Source organism: Strix uralensis, chromosome 4 (assembly GCF_047716275.1).
Source record: "Strix uralensis isolate ZFMK-TIS-50842 chromosome 4, bStrUra1, whole genome shotgun sequence".
Lineage (NCBI taxonomy): Eukaryota > Metazoa > Chordata > Aves > Strigiformes > Strigidae > Strix > Strix uralensis.
In genome coordinates this window covers 117,205,771-117,232,869 of record NC_133975.1, presented here as the reverse complement: position 1 = coordinate 117,232,869, position 27,099 = coordinate 117,205,771, and the positions used below count along the sequence as shown (strand labels likewise).

The window sequence follows — 27,099 nt, the reverse complement described above, 5'->3', positions numbered from 1 at the left end:
TAGGCTATTAGATTCCCTGAAAGAACTGAGAGAGAAAACTGGTAACGATGTATGCAATTTTATTTTGGCTATACATCGTTTTCAGCCAACATTTTTTTTCCTATTTTTTTTTTCTTTCCCTTTCATTCTCATGTTGCATTACCTTTTCACAAACAAAATAGGGGGGAGGGCTGAGGTATGCTGACAGAATATTTGAGGCATATCATGTCTTATTTAAGACTATTTTTGTAAACATTTTTGCTTGCTTACTTAGCACCTAGTTCAAGACACAAAACATGCCTGAGAGTCAACAAAAACAATGTATTCCAGTTAAGATGCACAAAAAAAGGAGAAAAAGCTGACACGGTGTTAGCCTTCTTCATGTCTGAAGATCTTAAGGGTAGCGGCTGGCATGAAGGTCAAGTAAAGCATACACAGCAGCTTCTAGGAAGAAAGGAGGACTGCCAAATGTTACCCCTACTGCGTGCACTTCACTTGACAGAATACCAATATCTGGCAGGTTGCCATAAGTCTTGATCCCCCCAGGCATATCAGGCTCAACATACGGCTCGAACAACCTATAGACTGCACATACCCCTCAACTTACTCTGTAATGCTTCAGTAGTGTTTTATACCTGAAGAAGAAAATACATAATTTGCTTTAAAATTAATCCTATTCTCCTGCATTTTTCTCATGAGTGAGCTAATCACACAATACACAAGAGAATAAAAATTAGAAAGTGAAAAAATGTTGACAATTTCCTAATTTATAGTATTTGAAGAGTAGTATTCATCGTGCTATGAAAAGTTTCTTCCAACATAACTCTTTGTTGAATATCATGAAGAGACTAAAAGCTTGATCACGTGTAAATCTTGAGTGCTTAAGAACTCAGTGCCACCACGCAACTATTTCAACCATCTTCTAGGATTTATTGTTCCTACAGCAGAGCCCGAGGAAGAGAAGTAACATGTGTTTCTCATCCACTTTGGTGCAAAGTCAGGCATAATGTGAACACATTTCACAAATGGCTTAAAATAAGTCTGGATCACTTTGCTTTGAAGTAAAAGAAGAGCACCCATACAGGACATTTCACTGGCTCTTTTAGTGGGGCAGAAACCTTCATCAAAGTGTGAGAACAGCCATCATCAGAGCCAAATATCCCATATGTTCTCACAAACCCAGATTCCCACAACCTAGGTTTTGCTCATGTACTAAGACCATCAAGGGATGATTAAGTGTGGCTGAACTAGACAGCAGCTGATGACATCTTTATCATGCCAAACAAAAACAGAACATTCAAGCCATCTGTGTTTGTGTGCTTATGTTTAAGACTGTTCAAACAGTTCAGACATTACAGAAAAATATAATAAATTATACATTGATTCTTTCTTTCTAGAGAAGCGTGTCTGCATGTGTGTAGGCAAAACAGCATTCCTTAGTGGCTGACATATGCACAGGATAGGCACAAATCAATGTATAATTTACTGTACTTCTATTTGTAATTCAATATTTGTGCTTTGAACTCTTGCAGTTGGTGGGGCTGAACAGGGTAATTAAAGACATGAATATGTAACAGCTTCCTGGGGAGAAAGAGGGCTCTCTCTCACCCCAGCGGCCTGACAGCTATCCATCTACCCATAGAAGGACTTACCCCAGCCACACTGAAGTCTTCAGAATTGCAGCTCCAGCCTTTTTCAAGCTGAGCATCACTCGTCAAAAATCCAACACAGGAATATTAATAAGCAGCATGGGAGTCTTTCAGTAACAACAGTGCAAATATCTAGTACTTGTGAAAATGCAAGCATCCCTCTCATCTTTAATCACCTATATTTTGAAATGCTGGATTGAAGATCTTAATTTCAAAAATATCTCCAAGAGACTTATGCATCCCACACCACCATTCTGTGTCTTGCATGAATAAATCGGTAACACAATGAGGTACTGAGAGCTCAGGAAGAAAAGTCACAAAGAAAAATGATTGCAACAGATGCCCCAAGAAACAATTAAAGCCATCAGCAAAAAACCACACAGAGAGGTGCCCTCTGTTTGCACCCTCAGAGGCAGTCTCCTTAAAGACATTCTCAAACTCACCATCTAGTCTAAAGGAGGCAAATTTAGGAATTTAAACTGGACATCAAGATCTCCTTTGGTAAGACACCTATTGCTCTCCATTTGCAATATAAGGGAATGTAAGTACTTAATCTTGAGGGAGTGCATGCAGTGCTCATTTGCAAGTTTATACCTTGTTAGGTGCTGGTAGAAACTTATTTCCTACTCTCATCATTACATTTAAGGCTTTAGAGTTGCAATAAAAAAGAGACAGACACACATACATCTAAAATTATCTACACAGACCCATCTTAAATGTAACCAAATCAATACACTAGTAAACCAAGGAAAAGAAGAGAAAAAGGGAAGGATTTTTCAAAAGAAATTACCATTTCTTTAAAGCAATTCTGCATTTTGCCATTTTGAAAGTGCCCGCAAATCATGAGTACTTTTGTAATATGAATGATTGTACACTGAAAGCATCATCAAAGAGAAAAAAGCAACATCAGATAACAAATAGATGACCATAATAAAAAGATGACCATGTTCATCCAAGTTAAAATGAGATCAAGTTAGAAACTTTAAAACATTCCAAGTAAAACAATGTTTCCTACATATTTGTTGGTAGGTTTGAACTCAAGACAACCTTTTATGAAAAGTTTCTCCAAGGCCAGAGTAAGATCTTTGCACTCCATAAAAGAATGGATGCTGCTCTGAGTGCTTTTCTCCTAGCACATGCAATACCTGATCCAGTTCTCCCTTGAAAATAAATTGGAAACCGTGCCATAATATCATAATACACTCCCTGACTGGGGAAACTATACAAAATCGATCTCTTCATTACATCCTTAAAGGAGAACATAATTCCTTTCATCTGTGGTTTAGGATTACTTGAAGTTCCTCTAAGTTAAAGAAAGACATTATTTCTTTATTGGCAAGTACATAGAATTAATTACGGAATAAAACCACATTTAATCCACCCTGTTGCTCAAACAGCATCATGAAAATATAACCGATAAAATGCAGTACATCAATGCAAGATGACTGCCCAGCTTCGAGATTCACACATAAAAATAAGCTCCAGCTCAGTGCAGGAACAAGTAACCTAGAGAAGTGGGAAATTATAAAATATTTTTTAAAATCTTCCAGGCTTGGCTTGTGTGAGAAACACGCAAATCTCTCTTTAACCTTTTATTTCCAGATTGCTGGTAGGAATACAACTTAAAAGTGAAACAAACAAACCAAGTTTAAGAGTTTAATACTATGTGGTTTTAGGCCAATTCCAAACCACATGCAGTGCAATCTAGAGAGCTTGTATAAACCAGTGGATAATCTCTACTGGCTTCAAAGCAGAAACACTAGTGACCATAGACAGCCACCCAACTGGAGAATAGTTTGAGACATACCAGGCACCACGGGCAAGCAGCTGGTGATCATCAATAAACTCTTATCCTTTCTATTGTCCGAGTTAGTACCTTCAGAAACTTACATTCCTCTGTGCTTCTTGTTCTTCTTTAATTTCTTTTTTTTTTTCTTACTTCTTCATAAAAGTTCAGGGGGTTTTTTTGCAGAATGGTTGAGCTCTACTGCAGTTTCACTTAGTTTTAGTTTACACAAAGCCTGCCACAGTGAGGTCCCAGTCTTGCCTAGGTGCTTTGACTACAGTGTAATTATTTACAACTATAACTAGTATAACTAGTAATTAGAATTATCAGTGGCTCTTTATACCAAGAGCTACTATAGTGTAAGCAACCAGCTGCTGTCAGATATCCTCTACCTGTGCATGGCATATCCATGTCTATTATATGCATGCGAAAATCGAAGCAGTGGATTCACTGAAACCAGTTCTCCTCTCAGCATTAGTTTTTATATTGAGATTTACTGCAATAATATAGTATCAGTTTGGGAGAATTATAAGCAAAAAATCATGCCTGTCATTTTTTCACCTGACCTATGTTAGGAAACACAGCAGTGTGGAGTCTGTCCATTCAGAACAACCTGAAACCAGAAAGGATTCCCCTTGGGAAAATCTTGAAGACATTCAACAAGGTAGAGTTTCATTATCCTGAAGCGAACCTCTGAACAAACCTGTTTGACCCCACCAGTGATACAAAACACACTTAGATGAAACACACATACAACAACAAAAGGGAGCAAGTCAAACTCCTCAGAACGACCACAAGAAATGTGACTGCAATCACTAAGAAGAAGGACTGGGTCCCAGTAAATAAAAGAGCAAATGCAGCATGGTTAAACTTTAATTATATTTGGCTCCCTCAAAACAGATGCTCGCAGACAGATTTCTGTTTCACCCACTAATGACTGTCATACACAATCATGTCACTGATTCCAGAGGGCTGCAGGGTTTATACACTTGCAGGCAAAACTGACAAGACACAACTAAAGAATATTCACCAACTCCAACACCCTGCTTTGTCCAACAGGGATATTCAGATACTGTGATAGAAATAAGAGAAGAAGACTGTGCCACACTGTTTCAGGAAAAGGATTGTCAGACTATGCTTGTGCCTGTTACAGCCTCTGCATATAAAAGCAATGGCCCTCCTGACCGTGGCTTGGGAAGCCACAGTGTTCTCCTCCTCTTCAATATCTAGTCTGGGTTTCTGAATCATCACATACTGCTGAAAGGATAACAGGAGGTAGTGGTACAAGAAGACAGACACAGACAGTCAGGGGGTCAGAAGGAAGAGGTACATCACAAATATGTGCAGGGGAAGGCAATCTGTTAGGAAGTCATATATGTCTTGTGTACTTCACACTGGCCCAGAGTAAACCCCCTCCCAAGAAATTTAAGAGAGGCTTTCTAATTACTTCAGGTATGAGCCTCATAAGATTTTACAGTGTGCCTTGGTCAACTTCAACTTTCTGTTGCAAGATCTACAAAAAACGAGATGGGAAATGAATACACTCATCTGTACTCCAAGGTCATGTTTCTCAAGCTCAGGTCTTCCCAGCTCAGATGAGGACACATCAAAATGGAGCACAAGTCTGGAGTTATGCAGCACTACTGTCATGAACCTCAATTCATCCAATTTTATCAGGAGCAGCTTCTTGCTATTGCAGGTTAAATAGAGAGGGAAGAAAAAACATAAGCAAAACCTTCTGTGTCTCTCCTTCAATTCTGGGGGTGGGCAGAGCCTCAGTGTGAGAAGAGGGACTAACAAACACACCAATTCCCACATACACATGAGGGTCACTACCGATGTTAAACATGTTCTTCAAACACCAAGTAGGAATCCCTTCTGTGTATTGCAGCTCTACCCACTGCAGCATTTTTCTTCCCACAAGACACTAAATTATCCCCAGCATTGATATGACAAAACCAGTGCCACCATCTCGAAGGTGAAAGCAGAGCCTGGATTTTGCACGCCAGCCCCAGAGACAGAACGGTTGTTCATTAGTCTGCCCAAATTGTAGCAGAAGAGTAAGCTTCTGCTTTTGTCCTTCCATTAGGACCCACTTCCCTCTACAATCCTGCTGTGCAGGCACCACTTGTGTTTCCCCAAAAGGAAAGTGCTTGCTCTTTGAGCAGCTGCAGAAAAGCTGAGGCTCTGCTTTGAAAATACCACCAGTACACCTTGTCCATAGATACCCACACTCCCTGAAAACCTGACCAATACCCATCCCTTCTGTTTCAAGATTCTTACAGTTGTACTGTAAGACAAAAAAAGAAGGAACATTAGCAATTCATCTAAGTCTTGCTGACCTGATGGAGAAAAAGGAAAAAAAAAAAAAAAGAGAAAAATAATTTCTAGAACGCATTGGAGTGCATGACTCATTATCAAGGAAATATCATTGGGCCATGTCAGCCTTCAGAATGAACTGGCACCTTTCAGTGAGAGTACATCTTGCGTCAAGAAAATCCTTATCCATTACTTGGAACCAAGCTCCGGCTGCTAATTGATCTTGGCCTATGAAGGCTCCAAACAAGATGGGCTCTGAGCAAGAATCTACTCACATGTGGAGAACAGCAGCAGAACCAGCCAGTCAGGATTTGTGTCACAACAAGATCTGTGTTACAAATCTGATTATTTGCACAATGAAGCAGGAAAAAAAGGTGAAGTGGAACTAATTTTCTTTATGGACCAATCCTTTCCTCTGATTCATATGTTAAGTTCCTTCTTGACTTATCTTGTCTACTTTGATTGTAAGCTCTTCAGGGTTTTCTGCACTTGTTCAGTGTCCACCACAAGACCAGCTGATGAATCTCTGAAGGATTACCAGTGTTCAGCTCACCTCTAACTCCAAAGCTGCCCTGATCCGTAATGGACTACTGATAGCCTCATGTTAATTTTTAATCATTCTTGTCTATAGCTTGTTTCACCAGTCCTAATAAGCTGGTGGCTTCACAACACTGAACAAACTCAGAACCTAGCAAGCTGTTCTCCTACTTCTGTTAGACGAATAACTCCTATAGATTTTTTTCTTCAGATCAGCCAAAGGCTGATGTTGAACACTTTTCACCAAGAGGCTAAAATACACGGGCATGCTCATTCTTCTCTTCAGAAAACACCATGTATGGGCTAGAGCAGAGGAAAGGTCTTTATTACAAAAGGTAATTGCCTCATGTCAGTTCTTTGCACCATTGTCTTCTCTTGGGGTTAAGCTAAAGGAAAAAGAAAACGGCCATTTCCCAAAAGACTTGTGCCAGAGCAAACAGTGATCAAGCAGTGAAGACCAGCAGACATAGCTAATATCTCCCAAGTTATTCAGGTTGGGTGTGCTGAAAAAAGTCAAACTGAGGAACCAAAGCAAAGACTGTGTGCAGTTTTGGGTGCCTCAATATAAGAGCGACATCAAACTATTAGAGTATGTCCAGAGGAGGATGACCAAGATGGTGAATGGTCTCGAGGGCAAGACTTACAAGGGGTGTCTGAGGTCACTTGGTTTGTCCAGCTTGAAAAAGGCTGAGCAGTGCCCTCATCACAGTCTACACCTTCTTGCAGGGTGCTGATCTCCTCTGTCTGGTGATCAGCAAGAGGACATGAGGAAATGGAGTGAAGCTGCATCAGGGGAAGTTCAGATTGGACATTAGGAAAAGGTTCTTCATTGAGAGAGTGGTCAGTCACTGGAACAGGCTCCCCAGGGAAGTGGTCATGGCACCAAGCCTGTCAGAGTTCAAGGAACATCTGGACAAGACTCTTAGTCATATGGTTTAGTTTTAGGTAGTCCTGCAAGGAGCAGGGAGTTGGACTTGATGATCCTGATGGGTCCCTTCCAGCTTGAGATATTCTGTGATTCTATGATCCGCACTTCAGCCACATTTCATATTATATCATTTCTCCCATCTCACTCTCATCTCTCCTCTGCTCCCATTAGACTTCTATTTTCCCTCATTTTTTTTCATCCGACTCTATTTCCCCTCTTATTTCTCCAATTCCTCTAGTCAATACCCATTCTCCTGCCTTTGATCCATCTCAATTACTTAGACCATGAGTGATTTTGGTTAAAGGCTGCTTGGCATTCTGGGGCTGAAAAATGCGTAGCAGATCCCTGTTGTTCCCTAGTTATGACAGTAGAAAAAGCAAGAAAATGCAGCATCAGCATCTGCCAACTGTACTTGGGCATCTACAAACAGAGCAAGATGAACCAAGTATGAGCTGACAGCCTTAAAATATTATCTGATCCATATTATTTTCATTAAAGCCTGTAATTTAGATGATGACATGTTTCTTTCCTTTGCAGAAATGCAAATGAGATATTTTGCATATGAGAAGTTTGACATTGGTGGAGTGAATTATAGGGATATTGATGTACTCTACTTTCTCAAAAGGTTACTGTGATCTTTTGTGATTAAGAGACATGATGTTACTAAGCTAAATGCTTCAGTTGCTATTAACAATACCTCCCAGTGAAAAATCAAACATTTTTACACAAAGTGCTGAATAAGATAAGGGAAGGATACTTCTCATGTCAAAGCAGGAGATCTATGACCTTCATGATGCTGCACTGTATCATTGTAAAAATGTATATGTTTGGCTTGGGCAACACCAAGGCATTAGTCTTCAGAGCTCAGAAATGAGTAAGTATAAAAGGCACATTTAAGAAAGTTTCTTCCAGGTGATACCCTTTTTACATCTGCTGGCCATCTTGTTCTGTCAAGTGAAAAAGCTATGAAGGCAAAGAAGCTAGCAGCAAGACTAGATGTACTTTTAATGAAAAATGAACTGCTGTTTTGTATCATGATTTCAGATTAATTAAATCTGCCTCATTTTGCCATAAAGATACTGAAAGTGAAAAGAAATTAATCTAAACCAGACCAATGCTAATTGGACCCAAACCACTCCAAGCACATCTGACATGTAACACAGAGGTGCTGTCTTCAGTTCAAGGCAACAGCCACCTCTTTTTAGAAACCCTCATTCGTATCCCACACGTGAGCTTTTTCTACCCTCTCCAAAGACATGGAGCCAGCACAGACATGCAATTCCTGTCCTCAGGACTGGTGCATTTGTTGAAGACATGCCAGACAACCTCAGCTTTCACCTAGCCAATTATAAACTCCTAATGGTTAACTTCAACTTGTTGCTCAGAGGACTTGATTTAAAAGATGGAGTGGAGTGAGGAGGTGCAGGAAAGCTACAAATAATTATCATTTGATCAGAGATGGCCTGGAAAAGGGAAAAAAAAAATCTTTAGCCCCCTTTGACATACACGTATAAAGACAACTGTAATTTCAGTGACACAGTGAAAAATCTAAACAACCAACCTGAAACGTGCTATGCAAATGGAGGCTTTCTAATGTATTGATGCCCTTTCCCACTTACAAGGCTGACTTGGGTCCTCAAGAGAACTGCCTGACAAGTGAATGAAGTAGTATGTGAACTCAACACTACTTCAGTGAAAGAAAGTTTGTACAGAGAAGAATATCCACAAAGCAATTACTCTTTTCTGTCAGCTTCACTGACTTCAGAGCTCCTTTGCATTGCTGCTGAGTCAAGAGCATTAAAACTGAAGGACTAACAGGATTTACCACCATTAGCAGCTTTCAGAGTTGTTCTTTGGTTATCCCACGTAGTTATTTAAACTAATTAATCTCCTTTTTTTTATTGATTGTTCTTTATTTGTTTGGCTTTACCCCTAATTTGAAGGACATTGAAAAGGGCTGGCCAAAATAAGATGCACCTAGGATGGTATTAGGCTCCTGTGTAACCCAATTCATTGTTTAGAAGAAAAGGGTGCTACTACCTGACACAGAGTAGCTGGATGATAAACAGCCAGTGACTATGGAGCATGTTTTGGGAGGATCACTGGCAGGCTGACAGCTTTCAGACATATATGAATGCACGTATGGGAATACAGTTACATTAGTTTTCTCCACAGATGTGGAAAAAAAGATAAAATTCCTTCAAATGATGTTTAGTGGGCTGAATATTGCAATACCTGTGATTTGAAAATGTTTCATTTTTTTACTCGTACTCTAGGGACTAATAATTCTAGTTAAATATAAGGATTCCACAGGAACTATGAAAATAAATAAAAAGGTCTTGATCAAAACCCAAGAATAAAGGAATGGGAGAAGGGCAAAGATGGCAATGAGACAGAAGTACAACTAGGTGGTTATGGGCACCAGCATTCCAGCCATTGCCCAGTATTTTGCTGACTTTAAAAAAGGATGATTTTCAGAAAGTATTCTGGGAAAAAAACAATAAAATGGCTTTGCTGTATGTGAGAAACTAAATGCAAGGTTGAGGGGATATATGGGATGAGGCATCCCTGAAATCTAAAAAGTGGATAATGGAAGAGATCATTGTAGGCCAGCTGGAATTAGATGAGATTTTGAAAGGAAATGCAGAATGATGGATGAGATGGTTGACACACGGGTTTATTTATGATATAAATGGTCCTCATTTGAAAGCAGGAAACTAGTTGAGACAGACAAGGGAAAAGCCAGAGACTTAAGAAAAAAAACAATAGCTTTTTTCTTTGTTTAATCATTTCAGGTTTCCAAATCTTCACAGCATTCCCAGTTTGCTCTGCATACAGCCAAAGAGCGGAGCGCTCATCAGTCACTTGTTATTTCCTCAGCTTGTATTTTTCCCTCCACAGGTCTATACAAGGCCAATTTGCTTTTTACTTATGGACTCTGCTGCTGCTGAGCAGTCTGTGGGCCCTGCATTCATGCTGCCTACTCCGCGGCAGAAGCAGCTATCAAAGTACCCCTGACACCGCCTGGAAGGTGGCAATAGCAAATGGATTGTGATTCCTGTGGTTTTTTCAATTCTACTGTATGTCTTTAGCACGTGCCAATTTTAACACGTTCATGTTTTCCCTTGGACATATGTACGTCATGGCAGCAAGGCATGTGTTTATTCCCACTGGTACTTTACAGCTGCCCTCAGCATCGAGCACTCAATACTCATGCACAGAGATGTGGACCTGTGAGCAGGTATCGCAAACACCCTTTCTCCTGGGCTCTCCTTTTGCTCTTCAGATACAGGCACTTGTGCTCTTGCAGACAAGGGCAGCCATGGGGGTGGGCAGTGGCAGATGGAAAGCAGAGCAGCAGTGCCACCCTCCACCCACTCCTCCTTCACCATGCGCTCCGCAGCGCTCAGGGGCCACTGCTCTGCCTGGGACACATGAATGGAGCCGTCTGCTCCTCCACTCTGGCCACACGGCCAGGGCTAGCCCTGTCCTTAAGTAGCAATAAGGTCAGGCGGCATCCTGTCGCTGCGGGGCTTTCCCGGGCAGGGAGGAGAGCATGCGTGGGCTCCCACTGGTAGGCATCAAGTTTACATGATGTGAATGCACATATGCCCTTATCACTGTTTCGTCTCCTGCCTTTTAACAGCAATTCTTCCCATCAACTTGTCTCTTTGTGAATTTGTCACATTTTCCAAAGAACAGATGTGGAGGCTACCTAGTGGCTTCTGTGAAATGGATTTAAAAAAAATAGAATCAAATTCTAGAAGATTCAGGGTTTTGCTGATGGTTCCCATAACATAAATCCAGCGCTGCGATTGGGCAGCACAGCTCACAGTTGAATTTGGACCTCCAAAAATACACGTAGCCCAGATTGTGTATGAAATAAATGCTCCTACAGCAAAAATGATAGCACATTTAAAAGATAAATGCGAGTTGTACCACTTGAAGCACTGGTTCCAGAAATCCCCAGACTCACAAAAACAAGTCTGCGTTACGATTATATAGAAAAACAGGAGGAAAAATGTAAGTAGGAGGGAAAACAAAGCCCAAACATGCAGACTGCTACATTTTGGAAGCTACAACCTGCTGCCTCCAGGGAAATGCAGAGTTCTGCTACAAATGAATCAGTGGGAATGACATCAGAAGGTACCATGTCCATGTACAGGATCCTACATAGGACGTAAGTTACTGAATAAATACATCCCTTACCGGTTCTAAGAGACAGGCACCCAACTTACCTGGTACTAGCTAATGAGGCGGGCAGGAAAGGGACAGTACTATCACACAGAGCCATGGCAAAGGAGGGTCAGATGGTGGCAGAGATACTCACGCACTGTCATGTGCTTCCATCATTTGGGATTTAGGCTCAAGGCTGCACCAGCACATTAAAGCAAGGTGGCGGCAGCAGAGATGAAGCCTCCCAAAATGAGAGGGAACAAAGAAGCCTGAGATGTTTCATTGCATCTCTACGGTCACATCCCTGAAAACGTTGTCCACGTTGTATTTGTAAGCGCACACAATCACTCTGTTTCCCACATACTTCAGAAACAGACCAATAGGTGAGATCCTAAGGGACAAGTAAGTCTCAGTTAGGAACACTGTCTGCAGGTCAGCCTGATTACAAAACCCCATTCTAGCAGCCATGGTACTGGACTATATCTCCCGAGAGCCACTGCTAAGGGGCTGTTACTAGTGATCAGACCGTGTCATCATCTCCAAGACAAAAATACAGCTCCTGCCATGAGATGCTTGTTCTGTGTGGTCCCCTCCGTAGACTGGAGGAGGAAGAAAGCAGAGACAGAAGGAAAACTAGAGTGCAACATCCATGTCCCCAAACAATGTGTCTGTGTGGGTTATTAGGGGCTTGCCCTCCTCCTGTTTATCTGGGATTGTCCCACTTCAGCCCCCAAAACAGACCACCAGTTTTAAACCTGTCAACTTTCTCGACTTCCTGCTTTGTTTACAAATGGTCTACTGTCAGCCATTGTTAGACTTTAATAGAGATTTAGTGACTAAATACAACCACGTTCATGCCCACATTTCTGGGGATGCAATGCTGGAAGATGTGAGCTCAAGCATTTGTTTCTTGGCTATCAACGAGAAAATGTTTATATTTTCAACTTTTTTCCCCCTCAGTGTTTTCAAACAAAACAGGAAAGCAATCTCTAATTGTTATTTCTTTAAACATTTGCTCAACTATGAATTCAATCAGCCTTTTTTTACAGTAAATATCACTTGGTTACATGCGAGATAATTACTCATGACTGCAGAGCGGGTAATAAAATCAGGGAATAAAATGGCAGCAGCAGACAAGAATCAGTATGTTCCTGCATTTGGAGAGCCACATTCCATCTTGGTACAACTTCACTCAGAGAAGAAATGTGCATTTACCGGGTAAGGATGTGGCCTTTACCTTAACCCATATATTAAATTAACAGAAACGGAAGGAGACCCTCAGGTCAAGCACTAGGTTGCAAACCGCACAGAAAGTGCTGACAGAGCTATTTTACTTGTGCCTTGATATTTTTCAAGCGACTGATTTTAAAAATAAATTGCTACCCATGCAATTGCATGGATACCGTATTTGTTTATTCTCATGTCAGTGACTGAGAAGCTGTAAATAGGTGTGACAGCTGCAGCAACTCCTCTGTTACTACCGCTCTGCTCCTCCTGCAAGACAGGCAGTGAACGGGATGGCTACTAGGACTGACAGGAGCATAGTACCATCCTCAGGCAAAGAGTTATACATGAGCTGAATCACTCTTAAACTGATGATGGGGTTTCTGTCAAAATCAGCACGCAGAGAGATGCTACTTATTTTTCGGGAAAAGCACACCCCATTCTGCCAGCTGGCCAAGCTTTACTGAAATGGTTCAGGGTCTGACAGTCCCAGTTTTCCAAACTTCAGCAAGATCACCTGCTAGATTCATTTTGAAGGAAATGACACCATAGTTAAAAAAAAAAAAATTAAAAATCTCAGACCTTGTTAGTCATGAATACAGTACCGAAAGGCAAAGCTGTAAGCTTAAAGCTGTAACTTCATCAATATCCAGAAGAAGTTGAGGGATGCTCTGAGCATTACCTCATGGGCCACCTGACTGCACACATGGCGTAAGAAGGATTTGCTGCTTTGCCTCTGCAACACGTGGCCAATTTAAGCTTCCTCACTGAGGAAGCACCAAATTGGGAATCAGTTCTCACTAAGACCCTTATGTCCTCCATGGCATCACAGGGAAGTCTTGCCTTCCTCTCCATATCTTCATAAGAAGATTTAAAGTTTATGAGAATGAAGATCACATTAGAAGTTGAACCGAGTAAGTAGTAAGTCACTGCTGGATGTAGCAGTTGGACAACTACCCTGAAATACAGCAGTAGTCTGAGGCCACCCCTGAGTGACAGACATAGCCATATTTGCTTTGGTTGGCACCCCAAGCGTGCAGACCCACGCTGGCCCAGCCAGGACTCGCAGCAGCTTGCAGATATGGTCCCTCTCCTCCCTGGTCATGCCACAGTCCTGCAGGACAGAGCGCAGGCACCAAAGATGATCACAGTATTTGGGTGCAAGGTCTCAGTCACGTTTCACCCAAATTGAGAGTACATGCCTGACCACTGCTTATATTGTAGGGTTTCAGAGATCTCTACAATAAATATGGAGATGCACCCATATCCCAAGTGATATATACTTCTGTAAAAGAAGGTATCATGGATGTGGTGGAGTCCAGTTGAATTTCCCTCATAGCCTATGTGCTATACAAGGTATGGAATAATTTTTTTTTAATTAAAAAAACTAACACTAGAAAATTATCAAATCTGTTTGCATCAATGAAATTATACTCTTGTTTAGGCAAGGCTAAACTTATAGCGTAAAATTATGTGATTAGTTTTCTAATGGCAAAGATCAGGTGGCAAGACAAGACCAACTTTCATCTCAGAAGAGACCCTCCTAATTCCATTTATTCTCCTCGAGGACTGAATTTAAGATTTTTAATAACTGTTGGCTTTGCCATTTCCAAAGCCAAGAGTTTTAGAAATAATGAGCTGGCTCCCAGGAGCTGGCCAGCATTTTCTACATCAATTCAAATCATACCATGCTGCATGCTCAAGGAAGACACCAGAGTTTGGCCAAAACTACCTTTGCTAGCTGTCTCCCACTTCACTTCCTCAGCATTCCCCATGGCATATGCTGGCACCTGAAGTCTTTAAGGAACAGCAAGGGGTTGCTATCGTGGCAGCCTAGACAGCAGCTTACATCAGCATGTTGTCTTCTGCCTTCTCCATGCCCTCCTCTTCTGCCAACTATGTACTGTGTAGACCAGAGGACAGGAGACAAGTGATTTAGAGGCAGGACTGTTTATGCAGTCATCCAAATGCTCATCTTTAAAGCACCGTTTAGGGTATTAAGTGATAAAGTGATAAGCAAGAGATGCACCATGAAAATCACCCATGCTGAAAATCACAGCTGGCTGGGTAAAGAAGGTTACCTGTGAAAGCTGTAAGAGAAGTCAGGAGGTGCATACCTCTTCTCACACTTCCTAAGATTACAGGAGAAATGTGTTGCAAAACTACCTTTGAGAAAAAGGGAGAGAGAACACAGCAACTCAATTTCTTCTGCTTCTGTTTCATGTCCATGAGGAATGCCAGAGAATGCACGAGGAGAATAAAACATCTGCCACCCTGACAACAAATCAGTGCAGGGTTTCACTGCCTTGCTCATCCGCACAGTTTCACAGCATGCTCAGTCAGATGGTTCAGAGACCAACGCAGAATGAACCATTTCACAGCCTGGATCCTATTACAGAACAACCACCATTTTCCATGCCTTAATATTAATAACCGCATATTCAATAAAGTTTTCCTCCAGATATGTGGGGATAAAGATATCATAGGACAGACAAAGAGAGAGAAGTGTTTGTAAAAGCATTTTCAATATTTTTCTCCCAAGTGACTGCTGGGGTCACCATCCAGAAAAGAGAATTCAGAACTTTTCAGATTGAAGTTGTAACTGCTCTGCTCAAGCTGGAGAGCAACCAAAACACGGAACAGAGCAGAGGGGGTCACATTTCTATTCCCGGGGGTTTAGATTCTACATCTAGCACCACTCAATTTTTACTAACCTGCAGTCCAGTAAAGACTATGCAGACATACTAACATGTCTTTAGTAAGACAACTGAGAAAGTTTCTGCTGTGTTGCTTACACTTGCAGTGACTGTAGCATTTTAGTTTGCTGCTCTGTTCCACTTGCATTTGCTGTCCCTGAACAGAAGAAATGTTTACTCTTTGCCCACATCTTCCAGATCTAAGCCTAAATTTCTGTAGGATCTGGACCTGAGCTGGTGAAACTATAGCATCTGAAATAATTTACAAAAGGTAAGGGATATGAAAGACATAGAAAGAAGATACCCAAAAAGGACAGCATACCTGAGTTGGAATGAAGACATTTTATACATGCATACAAGAGAAAAGTTGGGAGAAAAAACCCGAGAAACGTCCATAAAAACTTATGTGGTGTATCGAGGAGGGTAAGGCAGAAAGATGAAGGGAGTAACCCAATTTACTTCAAGTGAAGCTCACTTTTAAAGAAAAGCTATTATGATACCTCGAAATGCTTCACCACTTATTGCACTTAATTATATACTTCACTTAAATGGAGGTGTAGTTCAGAGGATTACTCACATACTTTAAGCACACAGTTGGGGTCTTAGAGAATTTAAGTGTGATCAGCTGCTCCAAGTCCTGGGGTTCAGCTGCACTTTCAGAAATCGTTTAAAACTTTACATTTTAATACTGTTGCTTTCTCACCAGTTCAACTGTTACTTTTTCTCTCTGAACATGTATCTCAACACCTCTAGCATCAGCCAAAGAGCCATGGCTGTCCTTTCTCCTTCCATGCAGTGACTCTGGGGGGCTGGTAGCTTTTATCAGTTGTGGAACCCAGCACACCCTCCCATGTTTTGCAAATGCTCATCCAGTTGTTTTGGCAGGAAAAAAAAAAAAAGCCACAGTGGAAGTCTATGGAAGTTTCATTTTGTTTTAGCTACTCACAGCTCATTCCTAGACTGTTCGCCCTTTCCTAACATTTGAAAGGCTTACAAGCAAAATTACACCAAACAGTACCAGCTGCGGTTAAAAGCTTTTTTAAATTATTTTTTAAAACATTTACAAACTGGAGATAATCTCTTTGCAAAGCAAAAGGAATTGGCCCTGTATCCAGCAGCCTGCTGCAAAGAGGCACGGAGCTTTTCTGAAGCAACTGTAACATTAATGTTTTCTAATTAGCTTCTGCTTGGCAGGTTTTAGTTCTGGAAGCTACAAGGAGCGTAGAATTCAGCTTTCAGAACAGAAAGACTAAAGATTCATCCTAAGAGTATGTGTCATTTCAAACAGCCACTGCTGTGAGACAGACCTGAAAGCATTGCGTGGGTGTGCAAGCCAGTGAGAGAAAGGGTGGGTAGTGACTGCCGCTAACAGCATCAGTTCTGGCTGCCCTGTACATGCTGCATGGTCGTATTTGCAGGGCGAGATCTTCTACCCCGTGTTGCCTCTGCTCCCTGTAACCCTTCCAAAGCTGCAGAGTGTACATTCAGTAAGTGTTCAGCGCTCCTGGTCTTGGTGCCACAGCTGGCCATGAATTTTTCTCCTATTCAGTGCTCAATGTAGGGACAGGTATTGCTCACTGCAGCACCAGAGGGGACAGGAGAGCACACACTGGCCACTCAGCACCTTCAAAATAGATGGCAAGGAATTCACACACTTCATTCTGACCCATTCTGTTCTGAAGTGCTAGTAACTTGCATATGCAAAGTCAGGATCATGTCTGCCAAAGGCTTCCACTGCATTTATCCTGCTGCTACTCCATGGAAATGGAGCAAATGCTGACGTATCCACCAGCACAAGAAGTAGATGAAGCCACTGATGGGTGACACAACTATCATCAGTTTGCCACCAATTTTCAAGGACTTTCCTTTCACTCTTGAGCATGTATCCACTGAAGAAAAACAAAAGAAGTGCTTAAAACGGCAACAGAGCCATCACTATTTCAAAAGACTCCTTTGAAAATCATCACTCGTGTGAACAGCGGAAAGGTTTAACACTAATCCTGTTTGGGATACTACACTCATCAAACCAAAAAGCCTGCCAAAACAACAGACAGAGGACTCCAACAGCCCACACTGGCTTAGGCAGACAACGCAATTCATGACAGAAATACCGTCAAGGAAAGTAAGTCCCAGCAGACTGATGTAGCAAGCTAACAAAGCAAGTCATTGCTCAGTTTACTTGGGTTGCTGTTCTAATTTTCTGCTTTCCACATCACTGCACTTCATTTGAATGCTTTAATGTTTTCCTTGATCAGTGATTTAATTTAATGGCATACCAATGGTCACCAAAGCATCACACTGCTTTACTAAATCCCATGCAACCCTTTGAATTATTTGGAGTTTTGCCTGGTATGGGAATAAGGTTAGGAATGTGGTGAAACTAGCTTCCTAATGGCCAGCATCCATCCCATTTCCAACAAAACTTAAAATACAACCTCCACCCCCATGTTTGCAGCTCATCAATGAATACAGAAATTCAGTCTAGATTAGCCAAAAAGAAGCATTAAAAAAAAAAAAAAAATCTATAACCAGTCTAGATTTTCTAGCCTATGGATTCTGAGGACCCAATACCACTGGGCTACCCAGTTGCTACCCAGAAACTCAGTTCTCAAGTTTGCCAAGAGCATTACTGCTTAGTATATGGCAGGGTTGGGCTCTTACTGCTAAAGAAATACCAGGCACCTGAACAAGCAAGATGTTTGGTGTGAATGTAGTACTGCTTCAGTCTTCATTCCTCTTACTTGCCATCTGTAGCTATTTTCTGTGTACAATAGGAACCCAGCTGTTGCTGCCATCAACTGTGTTGTGAAAGGCTTCCGCTTTATCTTCGTAAAGCATGTGAATGTGTCCATTTGCAGTCATGTTACAAACCTCCTTTCCACATTCAACAAAGATGGAAATACATGAGATCTACTCCCTTTGTGAACTCTTTAGCCTATATCTGCTGAAAACCGTGTAATTAAAAAAAAAAACCAACAACAAACCACTTCACAGAATTAGTCTCACAGTTACTCAGCACATGAAACACAAATAAATTATTTCCAGTATCTTCTGACCCTCCCTGTGCAAGGGTGGATATAAGTAGACTGCACAAACACGTGCCTCACATAAGCCACATCCTACTTTCCCTTCCCTACCACCCCTCTCCTACCACATCCTCCTCTTCTAACATTCAGCAGCTTCTATGAGAATTTGGTCAGGCTATTAATTGGTGGAAATACAGTCACTCCAAAACACATAGTCTCAGCCTTCCCTGGATTAATAATATGACCAACAGTAGGTTTTCTCTTGCTCTTCTAGGACGTTTTCCTACGAATTGCAAAGTATTCTCACCGCATCTGTGCCAGGCTTTGAGATATTTCATTTTAAGCAAGTGACAGTCCTGCTGATGTTACTGCAACAATATACACGTGCTCCAAGTGCAGTAAGTGCTTAAGTGTTTTGCTGGATTGGAAACACTGCTTTTAGCAGTGTGCACAAATCTCCACAGAATTTTCAAAAGCTTTGCTGGAACATAAATTTCTGCTATACAAGACTTGGAAATGCAGTCTGCAGTGCTACTGCAGTGATAAGAAAAGTGCAGGGCTTCCTCTTGTTCCCCTCACTAATGAGAATCCAATGCAGTTGTGCCAAGCAGCTAGCAGAAAGACTTCTCTAGAAAATGATTCTCACCTCAACTACTGGCAACATCCTGGATGAGGACACCACTGATTTCTGCGCACCGAACAGGATTTCTGCAACATCTGGATTATGCAGTTGGTCCCTCTGGCTGTGCCATACCAGAGCAAGGCAGCAGGACTTAAGCTTGAACTTTGAGCATCCAAGACATCCTTAGTTAAACTCAGATCTGCTCTTTCAGCTTCCTGATGCTTTGATTCTATTTATTATAGGTCAAGTCATTCTGAAGAAATCAAAGGATGTCAGAGAAAATAACTTTAACCTTTAGAAGAAAGCAGAGATGGTAAGAGTAATGGTCAGTGCCCTATTATGCTGTACATAAGTGAGCACTGAACTGGTCATGTAAGAGAATGCCTACATCCTCCTAGCTAACATTATTAATGTTTGATGCTACGGATCAAAGAGGCTTTGTCTTAGGTCTTACACTATAATCAAGGCAGCTTTTGACAAGGAGAGGTTCATGCATCTTTAAATCCCGATTCTCCATGTGGTTTGGCTTAGAGCTTAGTTTTTGGCAATCACACTTTTTAAAGAAAAAAGTACAATAAATCAGTCCTAAGCTTACACCAGCAATGTCAAAGCTTCTGAATGACCACCCCATTCAGCACTGTCACACATAGATTCTCTAAGTACAAACATGCCCAAAAGGTCTGTCTCTCTCTGGAAGCAGGCAATGAAATTCAGCTTTCTCGGCACATATATGGTGCATGCAGGCACACACACAAGCTCACACTGAGCAAGTAGACTGGATTCTGTTTTGAGCTGTTGGGAATAACCTACCAAAACCACAAATCTAAAACCCTCCTGTTTTTAATACCTTCAGATTACCCTGCTGTAGAAAGAGCACACAGCTAATAAAGGCTTTGAATCCCTCTCCTCTTCTGAGATGGAGAATACATAAAGTGGGAAAACAGATGCAGGATTATCCTGCATTCTGGTTCCTCTCTGCTGATACAGCAGAGTAGAGCGGATCCTAATTGTGCATCTTCTAGCATCCAGAAATCTCATTAGAAAGGAATTAAAGGGTACTGCATCTATCTCTGGGATTTCTGGAAATGCAGCAGCTCTGTTGAGGTGGCTGGGTGTCCAAAAATGCCAAGAACACCCTTCCTGTGCACACCAGCTTTGCAGCACAGACATGGGCAGTCTGTGTTTTCTGGAAAATATGAGTATTAAGTCAAGCATATCCTAAATGAACACAGTTTACTCTGTGTATTCCAGTGCTTTCCAGAAGTTACATAGCTCTTAATAATACATGTTTCATGTGGAGGCATGGCAGCCTTGGACTTGTTATTCTGACATGGTTATAGGTGGCTACAGGGTTCCTTCAAGGTACACCAAGGACCACCGCCGTGTTTTGGGGAAAGTGATCTGAACTACTGCCAATATAATGAAAGGCTTAGAGTGACCTGAATGATCCAGACCTGAAATCCTAGAAGAGTAATACAGAACACAAAACCAATGAAATTTAAATTATCTTTATTATTTAAATGGTTTTGTTTTCTGTACCAAACTTCTTGATTTTTTTCTCTAGCTCCTGAAGTATGTCAAGGTTTTTTTAATTAAAAAAAAAAAAAATCCTCAACACTAAGCTGAAATTAAAGATTACAAAGAAACAACTTTTGATCATTGAAACTAAATCCAAAGAATTCAACTTACTGTATTTCAAATTCTCAGAAGTTGTTTACAAAGAGCTTTTGAACATGGAGAATCAACAGATAATTAATATGTAAACTATATATGACTGAGACCAAAAAAAATCCACAGAAATGGTCATGGTCCCAAGGCTCTTACTAGCTTTTCCCTGTTCTATATGTAAAAGAAGAAAAGATCATTTATCTGACAAATAAAATAATAGTTTTACTGTATGGAGATATACCCGACCATAAAACTACTGCAAGTTAAAGAAATCTATTTTCAATAGGAAACGAAATTAAAGAAATCACTTAATGAAAAGTTAAATTGCAAACACAAATCTTGAAAAACACATAACTGGCATTATGACTGCAGGTGCTGTTCAGCTCATACCGATTTTTATCACACTGAAGACCGTGACATCATTTTTTTCTCCTCTAGCTTCCCAGCTTTTCCCCACTATGCACCTCTATTTTTTCAAGTTGAATACACATTTCAACTCTGCTCCCATTAACCCATATGTAATTTTCATTCTTACAGTTTTTCCATTATAAATGCTTTAGCCAGTTGTTAAATGGATATTAATTTTAGTGTGTCAGAAGCAGTGAGTGGGGCAGCTCACCACTGGACGCCTGACAGCAAACCCCTGACCCCTGCTGAAAAGCACCAAGTGCTCTTAGCCTGGACCCAGCACTCAGCACCCTCTAAAACCAGGCTTTTACATTGGAAGCAAAAGTCTCTACCTATAAGAGGAGGCTATTTCTGATGTTACCTAGACTACAAGAGCACTCTGAAATCACTGAACAACACAGAAATGAGCCAGTCATACAGCTCAGCAGTGGCTGAATATCTTTGGCATAGCATCTTGAGGTGTACAGGATTACTTTAATTAAAATATGGATTTAAAATGAAAAAAAGTACTAGCTAATAGGTTTTGACTAGTTGTGAGTCATGCTTATTAGCATAACTGACCTTAACCAAAATCAGTTAGAGCACCTGCAGAACAGAGGACACCCAAGCCTGCACAACAGACTAGTGATGAACACACAGCTACAAAAAGACTTATTTTAACAACAGATTTAATTGTTACAGTCAAAAGCTGTTCTTCATGACATAGCTAATAAATGTACTACAGCTGAGATGTTCAGATGTGGTTGCTTAAGCTGGGTATCCAAACCCTCGTGCTGTATCTACACTGCACAGATCTGTTAGCATTACTACCTGACAATCTCCTGTTCCACAACAACAATTTGTATTCAGCAAAATGTTATCCTTTCTACAGCATCAAATACATGATTCGAGAGGGAGGCGCATTTCATTTATCTTTCTGCTGGCACATGAAATGGTTTCAGGGCTTCCAAGGCACAAACCATCTCACAGACATCTTAAAAAGGAGGGGAAGTGCTGAATATGAAAGCTGCGGTTTATTCATATAGCTTTGTATACCCTGTGCTTCTAGAGAGCAGGGTTCCTTGTATTCAGGTGTCTGAAGAGGTGAACATACCAATGCAGTTATCCAGACATGCAAACTCTCACCCACTGAACGTTTTAACAAACACACCAAAACTTTACTTAAAGACGCTGTTAACTATTGCACTACTTGGCCTTACACTTTCATCCTGTGCACTTTAGAGGTGGACAGATTTTAAGCCTCCATAACACACTACAGTATCACTGAGGCTCTGTTAACCGAACTTACACACACCTTCTGTCTCTGTGCATACATCAGAGGGGCTCTAAGGTACGGATCATCTATGGTGTCTCACAAGCCAACTTGGGTCCACGATGAGCAGTGCAAAGGTGTGATAAGAATAATACACAAAAGCAACTTACAGGAACATAAGTAGTCTACAGTATCCTGTAGAAACTAAATTAACTTAAGAGTTGACCATTGCTTTTATGCCATTAAGCATCTCCGTTAAGGTATTACCTATTTTCATATAAAATGTTAATGTACCTATTATTCATCAGGTAAAATGCAATCCCCATTGTAGGTCACAAGGATGTTAATGAGAGTGATAACAGAGCATCTTTAAAAGCGGTTATGAGCAAGGAGTGCAGGTCAATAATTTTCTTCTGTTCTCACGTATCTCTTATTGACGGTCATCTCAATGGACCACACCACCAGAGGTGCCACAGAGATGATTCAAAAAAAAGACAAAAAGATATAGCAGGGAAAAGAAAGTTGAATAAAAGCAATACCTAAATTAGAGGAGTGACACTCTGGGGGTTAAATACCACTGTGGGGACAGGGATGGAAAGGATTGCCCACTTCAGAAAGAAAGGTACAAGAGGTCTGTGACAGGGGAGTAACAGACCTAAGTGTAGCATCTGCTGTGCACAGTGACCTAACAACTGGATTAATTTCCTTCAGTAGATGAGGAGCCCAAGAAATCCTCTCCTACAGCTCATAAAAGGTTAATTACACAAATACCCCTGGAGAACTCCCCCATGTGCCCTGTGAAACAGGTGCTGTGCAGACCCAGGGAGCCCCATGCTCTGGGTGGAAGAGACATCCCAGTGCCCCAACTGCCTCCTGTCTTCCCCTCCCCAACCAAAGGGCTTCGTGGCAGAGACAGCTCCAAGGTATTCCATCCTTTCTTCCTGAGGCGTACTGGGCCACAGGAAGGATTGTGTGTAACTGCACCCCAGTCTTCTTGCAGCTTGTCCCTGTCCCCATGTGGCTGGTTGGTGTTCAGAGAGGGACAGGGGAAATGCAGTGTGAAGGCTTCTACCTCTTCTGCCTCAGGGACGGAAGATCTGTGCCCGTGCCGGGGAGGGTGAACCTTGTTTCACAAACAGCCTTCCCTGCTGCAGGGTTTTAACATAAATACTTTTCTTCTTCAAAAAGATGTCACCCAAGGAAAGGCAGATTCCCCAAATTCACCAAAATAACATTGAAAAAAATTATTCATTGTCACTTGTTGTGACAAAGAAAAATAATAAAGCAACCCCAGAGGATCAGGAAGAAACGCACATAATTCCCTGTAAATTGTTGCCCTAGTAAACTTAGTAAGTGTAAGACATTTGTACAGGGAAGTTTTCTGAGAGGACTAAAGCACCCAGCTTTGTGACTCTTCCAACGCACAGAATTAGGGTAGAAGATATGTGGAATATGGGACAGCAAGAATAAGGGAGAGCATAGAAAGGGAAAGGGCAGCACTAGTCCCAGCTTTGGCACCACCACAGTTGCTGCTGTGCTGCAACTCTGCTTCTGTGCGACAGGGACATCCCACTTCAACTCAGCACTTGGGGAACAAAAGATGGACACAGGGAGCTCACTGACCATGCTGAGAAGGACTGTAGGAAAATGATTTGACACATATAAAATTTCTTTTGAATCCTCCAGTTCCCAGGAAGCCCTCAAATCGGTAGAAATAATAATGCTTTCCTCCTCCCCATTGTGGTTTTCCCTAAAAAAATATTCTTAGAAATACCTCCAAATGGGAGAGATTCTTGGACATCCCACTGCTACCTTCAGAAAGGCAGAGCCTGACACCTGCTCAGAGGTAGACTTTAGGAAGGGAAGAAGACAAAACAGCCACTGCATTAATGAAAGAGAACAATGCAGCAAGGATTAGATTTGGTTTCCACCAACCACCTCCAGCTGGGGCCAGTGCTCAGGCAGCAACAGTGTGGAAAAGCCTCTCTGGCCCCTACTCCACCTCTAAATACTGGGTGACATTTTTTGGCAAAAGCTCAAACTTGGATCCAAATCATTCTTGAAACAACCCAATTACGTGCATACAGTTAGGTGTCTGCATAAATAGAAGAAATTATCCTGGAAAAAGATGAAATGGATGTTCAGTGCCTGTGACTTTTTCTGAAGCATAGCACTGGGTTTTTTTCTTTAAATACCTAATCACCTGGATTCAGCAAGATGATTTTTGGCTTTGGGTGGCTTATAGCCATTACATACTTCTCAGCATATTAAGCATCAATACGTTGAACACCAATACCCATGTTCATGCCTCAAGCTGAAATCCAGAACTTAGCTGCAATTTAAACAATTTGTTCATGCAAATAGAAGAGTATTTCCATACACGCCACGCCAGATTCTGTGTGCAAAGACAGCAACTTACAAAAACACAGATGCACGTATAAACGCAGTACGGAAGGCAGGGAAAGAACCGAAAAATGAAATCTCCGGTTTCTACGCAGCGCCTGCCTCCGGAGGGAGGAGGGGCGCTGCCTCCCCGGCACCGGCCCCGCGGGCAGCGCCCGGGCCGGGGCCCCGCTGCTCGGCGCCAACAGGTGCCGCGCCCCGCGCTGCGCCCGCAGCTCCTCCTCACGCAGCGCCTCCGGTTCTAGCTGGTCTTTTTCCCCCCTTTTTTCCCTCATTTTTTCCGTTGTTTTCTTTTGCCCCTCGCCCCGTCCCCAAGCGCCGGCGCCGCCCGGGTTTGCCGCTGCAACTTCGGAGCGGGGAGGCGGCGAGGGGCACACCAGAGGGGGGACGCGCGCCCGCCGCCGCCCCGGCCCGTGCCGCCGCCCCGGCCCGCCGCCGCCACCGCGCCCCACCTGCGCGGCCATGAAGGAGAGGTCCATGGTGCTGCCGCTGGAGCTGCCGGCGGAGCTGGCGGAGGTGCTGAGGCTGCCGCTGCCGCCGCTGCTGCTGCCGGGGGCGGGCGGGGCGCGGGGGCGCGGCGCGGGCGCCGCCTCCCCCAGCAGCGGCGGGCGCGGCCGCGGCAGCGGGACCGACACCGGTACCAGTTCCAGCTCCGGCGGCTCCCGGCGCGGCGCGGCGCGGCGCGGCCCGGCCCAGCGGGCGGCTCCGCCAGGGGGCGGCGGCGGCGGCGGCGGCGGGACGGCCCCCGCGCGGGGCTGGGGCTGGGGCTGGGCCCGCCCCCGCGGCGGCGGGCGGCGGAGGGGCCGGGGCGCGGCGCCGGCCGTGGGGAGCCCCCGCGCCGCCCCGCAGCCCCCGCGGAACGGCCCCGCCGCGCCACCGCCCGGCATCGCTCTGCCTCCCGGCCGACATCGCCTCCGGGGGCCGGGGTGGCCTGGGATTCCCGCCCCGGGCCGGGGCTGCCTGAGCCGAAACAAAGCTTTTCGGTGCCCGGAGGCACAGGGGGGCCGCAGCTGACTGAGAGCCCCGCAGCCCCTGCCCTGCGCTGAGTGCCACCCCGGCAGCGGGCAGGCCTGGGCGCTCAGGCCGGGGAAGGTGGGGATGGCGGCAGCGGGAGCCCCCGGCGGGGCCCTGCAGGTCGGGCGGGTGCGGAGAAGCAGCGCGGTAACTCGTGAACACCCTGAGGAGCAGCGGCAGCTCCTCTGCATCACACAGACCCTCCGAGATAAGGACCTGCCCGCTACACACTTGTTTTTCCTGCCCCGCTTGCAAAGCCATCAGCCGTTTTTTGAAATACTCTCTCACCTCAGCTGAAAAGAACTTCTAACAGCTTATTCTTATGCCTTTTCATGGCTTAGCTGTTACAACTTTATTTTCAACTTCTCCTTGTTGCCCGAATTTACCGTTCAGCAATTCACAATAAGCATATTTTGTCCCTTTTCTTATGCTTTCCCCTGTATCCCATAGATACTGTTATCACTTTGCATGAAAACTTCGTGAATTCATTTATTGGGTGGCTCTGGAAAACCTTTGACACCAACTAGAAAAGCAGGGTAATAAAAATGTAAGTTCTTATGTGTTGAATGTTTTTTTTTTCTGTAATTTTTATCTGACTTCTGCCATGTACCTGTTGGTTTCATCTCCAAGGCTGAGCTATTTGGCCATGCTTTTACTACTTCAGGCTATTACAGGGGCCTGGCCCAGGGCTGGTGCAAATACTAGTGTAAGCCAGTAGCAGAAGTACCTGAAAAATCAGCTTTGCACTGGGGTTTTAAACTCTGAAAGAAAAAATAGGTACTTCATCCCATGTACTATGAACTGTATGCTGTTTTGTCGGTATAATGTCACACTGTTGCAGCAGGTGGTGGTGATAAGAAAATCAGCTGTTTTAAATCAGTCCTTTACTTGAGTGACTATTAGTGTGCCTGCCAAAAATGCTTTTATGTCGAGAGGCCCATTAAGTAAAAGAAGTGACATCCAAAAGAGGCGGTGTCATTTTAAGATTTTTAAATTCGGTTATGTAAATAATGGAATTGTCTCTTCATGGACTCTCTCCAAAATTTTGGAAGGGTATTGTGTGTGCCAGAAGCCATAAAGTAACTTCGAAGCAGTGTTAATCTTTTATCATCTGCATTAATTTTACCTGCACTGGGTAGACATCTCTACAGGGTGAATGTAGCCTGGTCAGTCGCTGCATCTGCAGCAACAGCTATAGTAAGGGTCATTTCATGAGAACAAAATAATTAAGGCTTCGAAAGCACAATGTCTTCTGTACTCGTTTAATTCTATGGAGCATGAGAGTTGTAGAGAAACAGAGCTGGAAAGCACCTCAGGAAATAATCTAGTCCATGCACCTGCTTAAAATAAAACCAGTTACTCCCGTGACCCTCCAAACAGGGGTTTTACCTTTACCCAATCTCTTCTTGAAA

The 27,099-nt window shown here is 42.9% G+C and overlaps 1 protein-coding gene across 1 annotated transcript in view; it reads right to left on the bottom strand.

The window, feature by feature from the left end:
• Positions 1–25,204, bottom strand: part of C4H14orf132 (chromosome 4 C14orf132 homolog) — a 42,380-nt gene extending 17,176 nt beyond the window's left edge. Inside the window, exon 1 of the mRNA XM_074868725.1 lies at positions 25,126–25,204. Within this exon, the coding sequence (XP_074724826.1) occupies positions 25,126–25,152 (27 nt within the window). The 5' untranslated portion in view covers positions 25,153–25,204. The remainder of the gene's footprint in view (positions 1–25,125) is intronic.
• Positions 25,205–27,099: the final 1,895 nt, after the last annotated feature.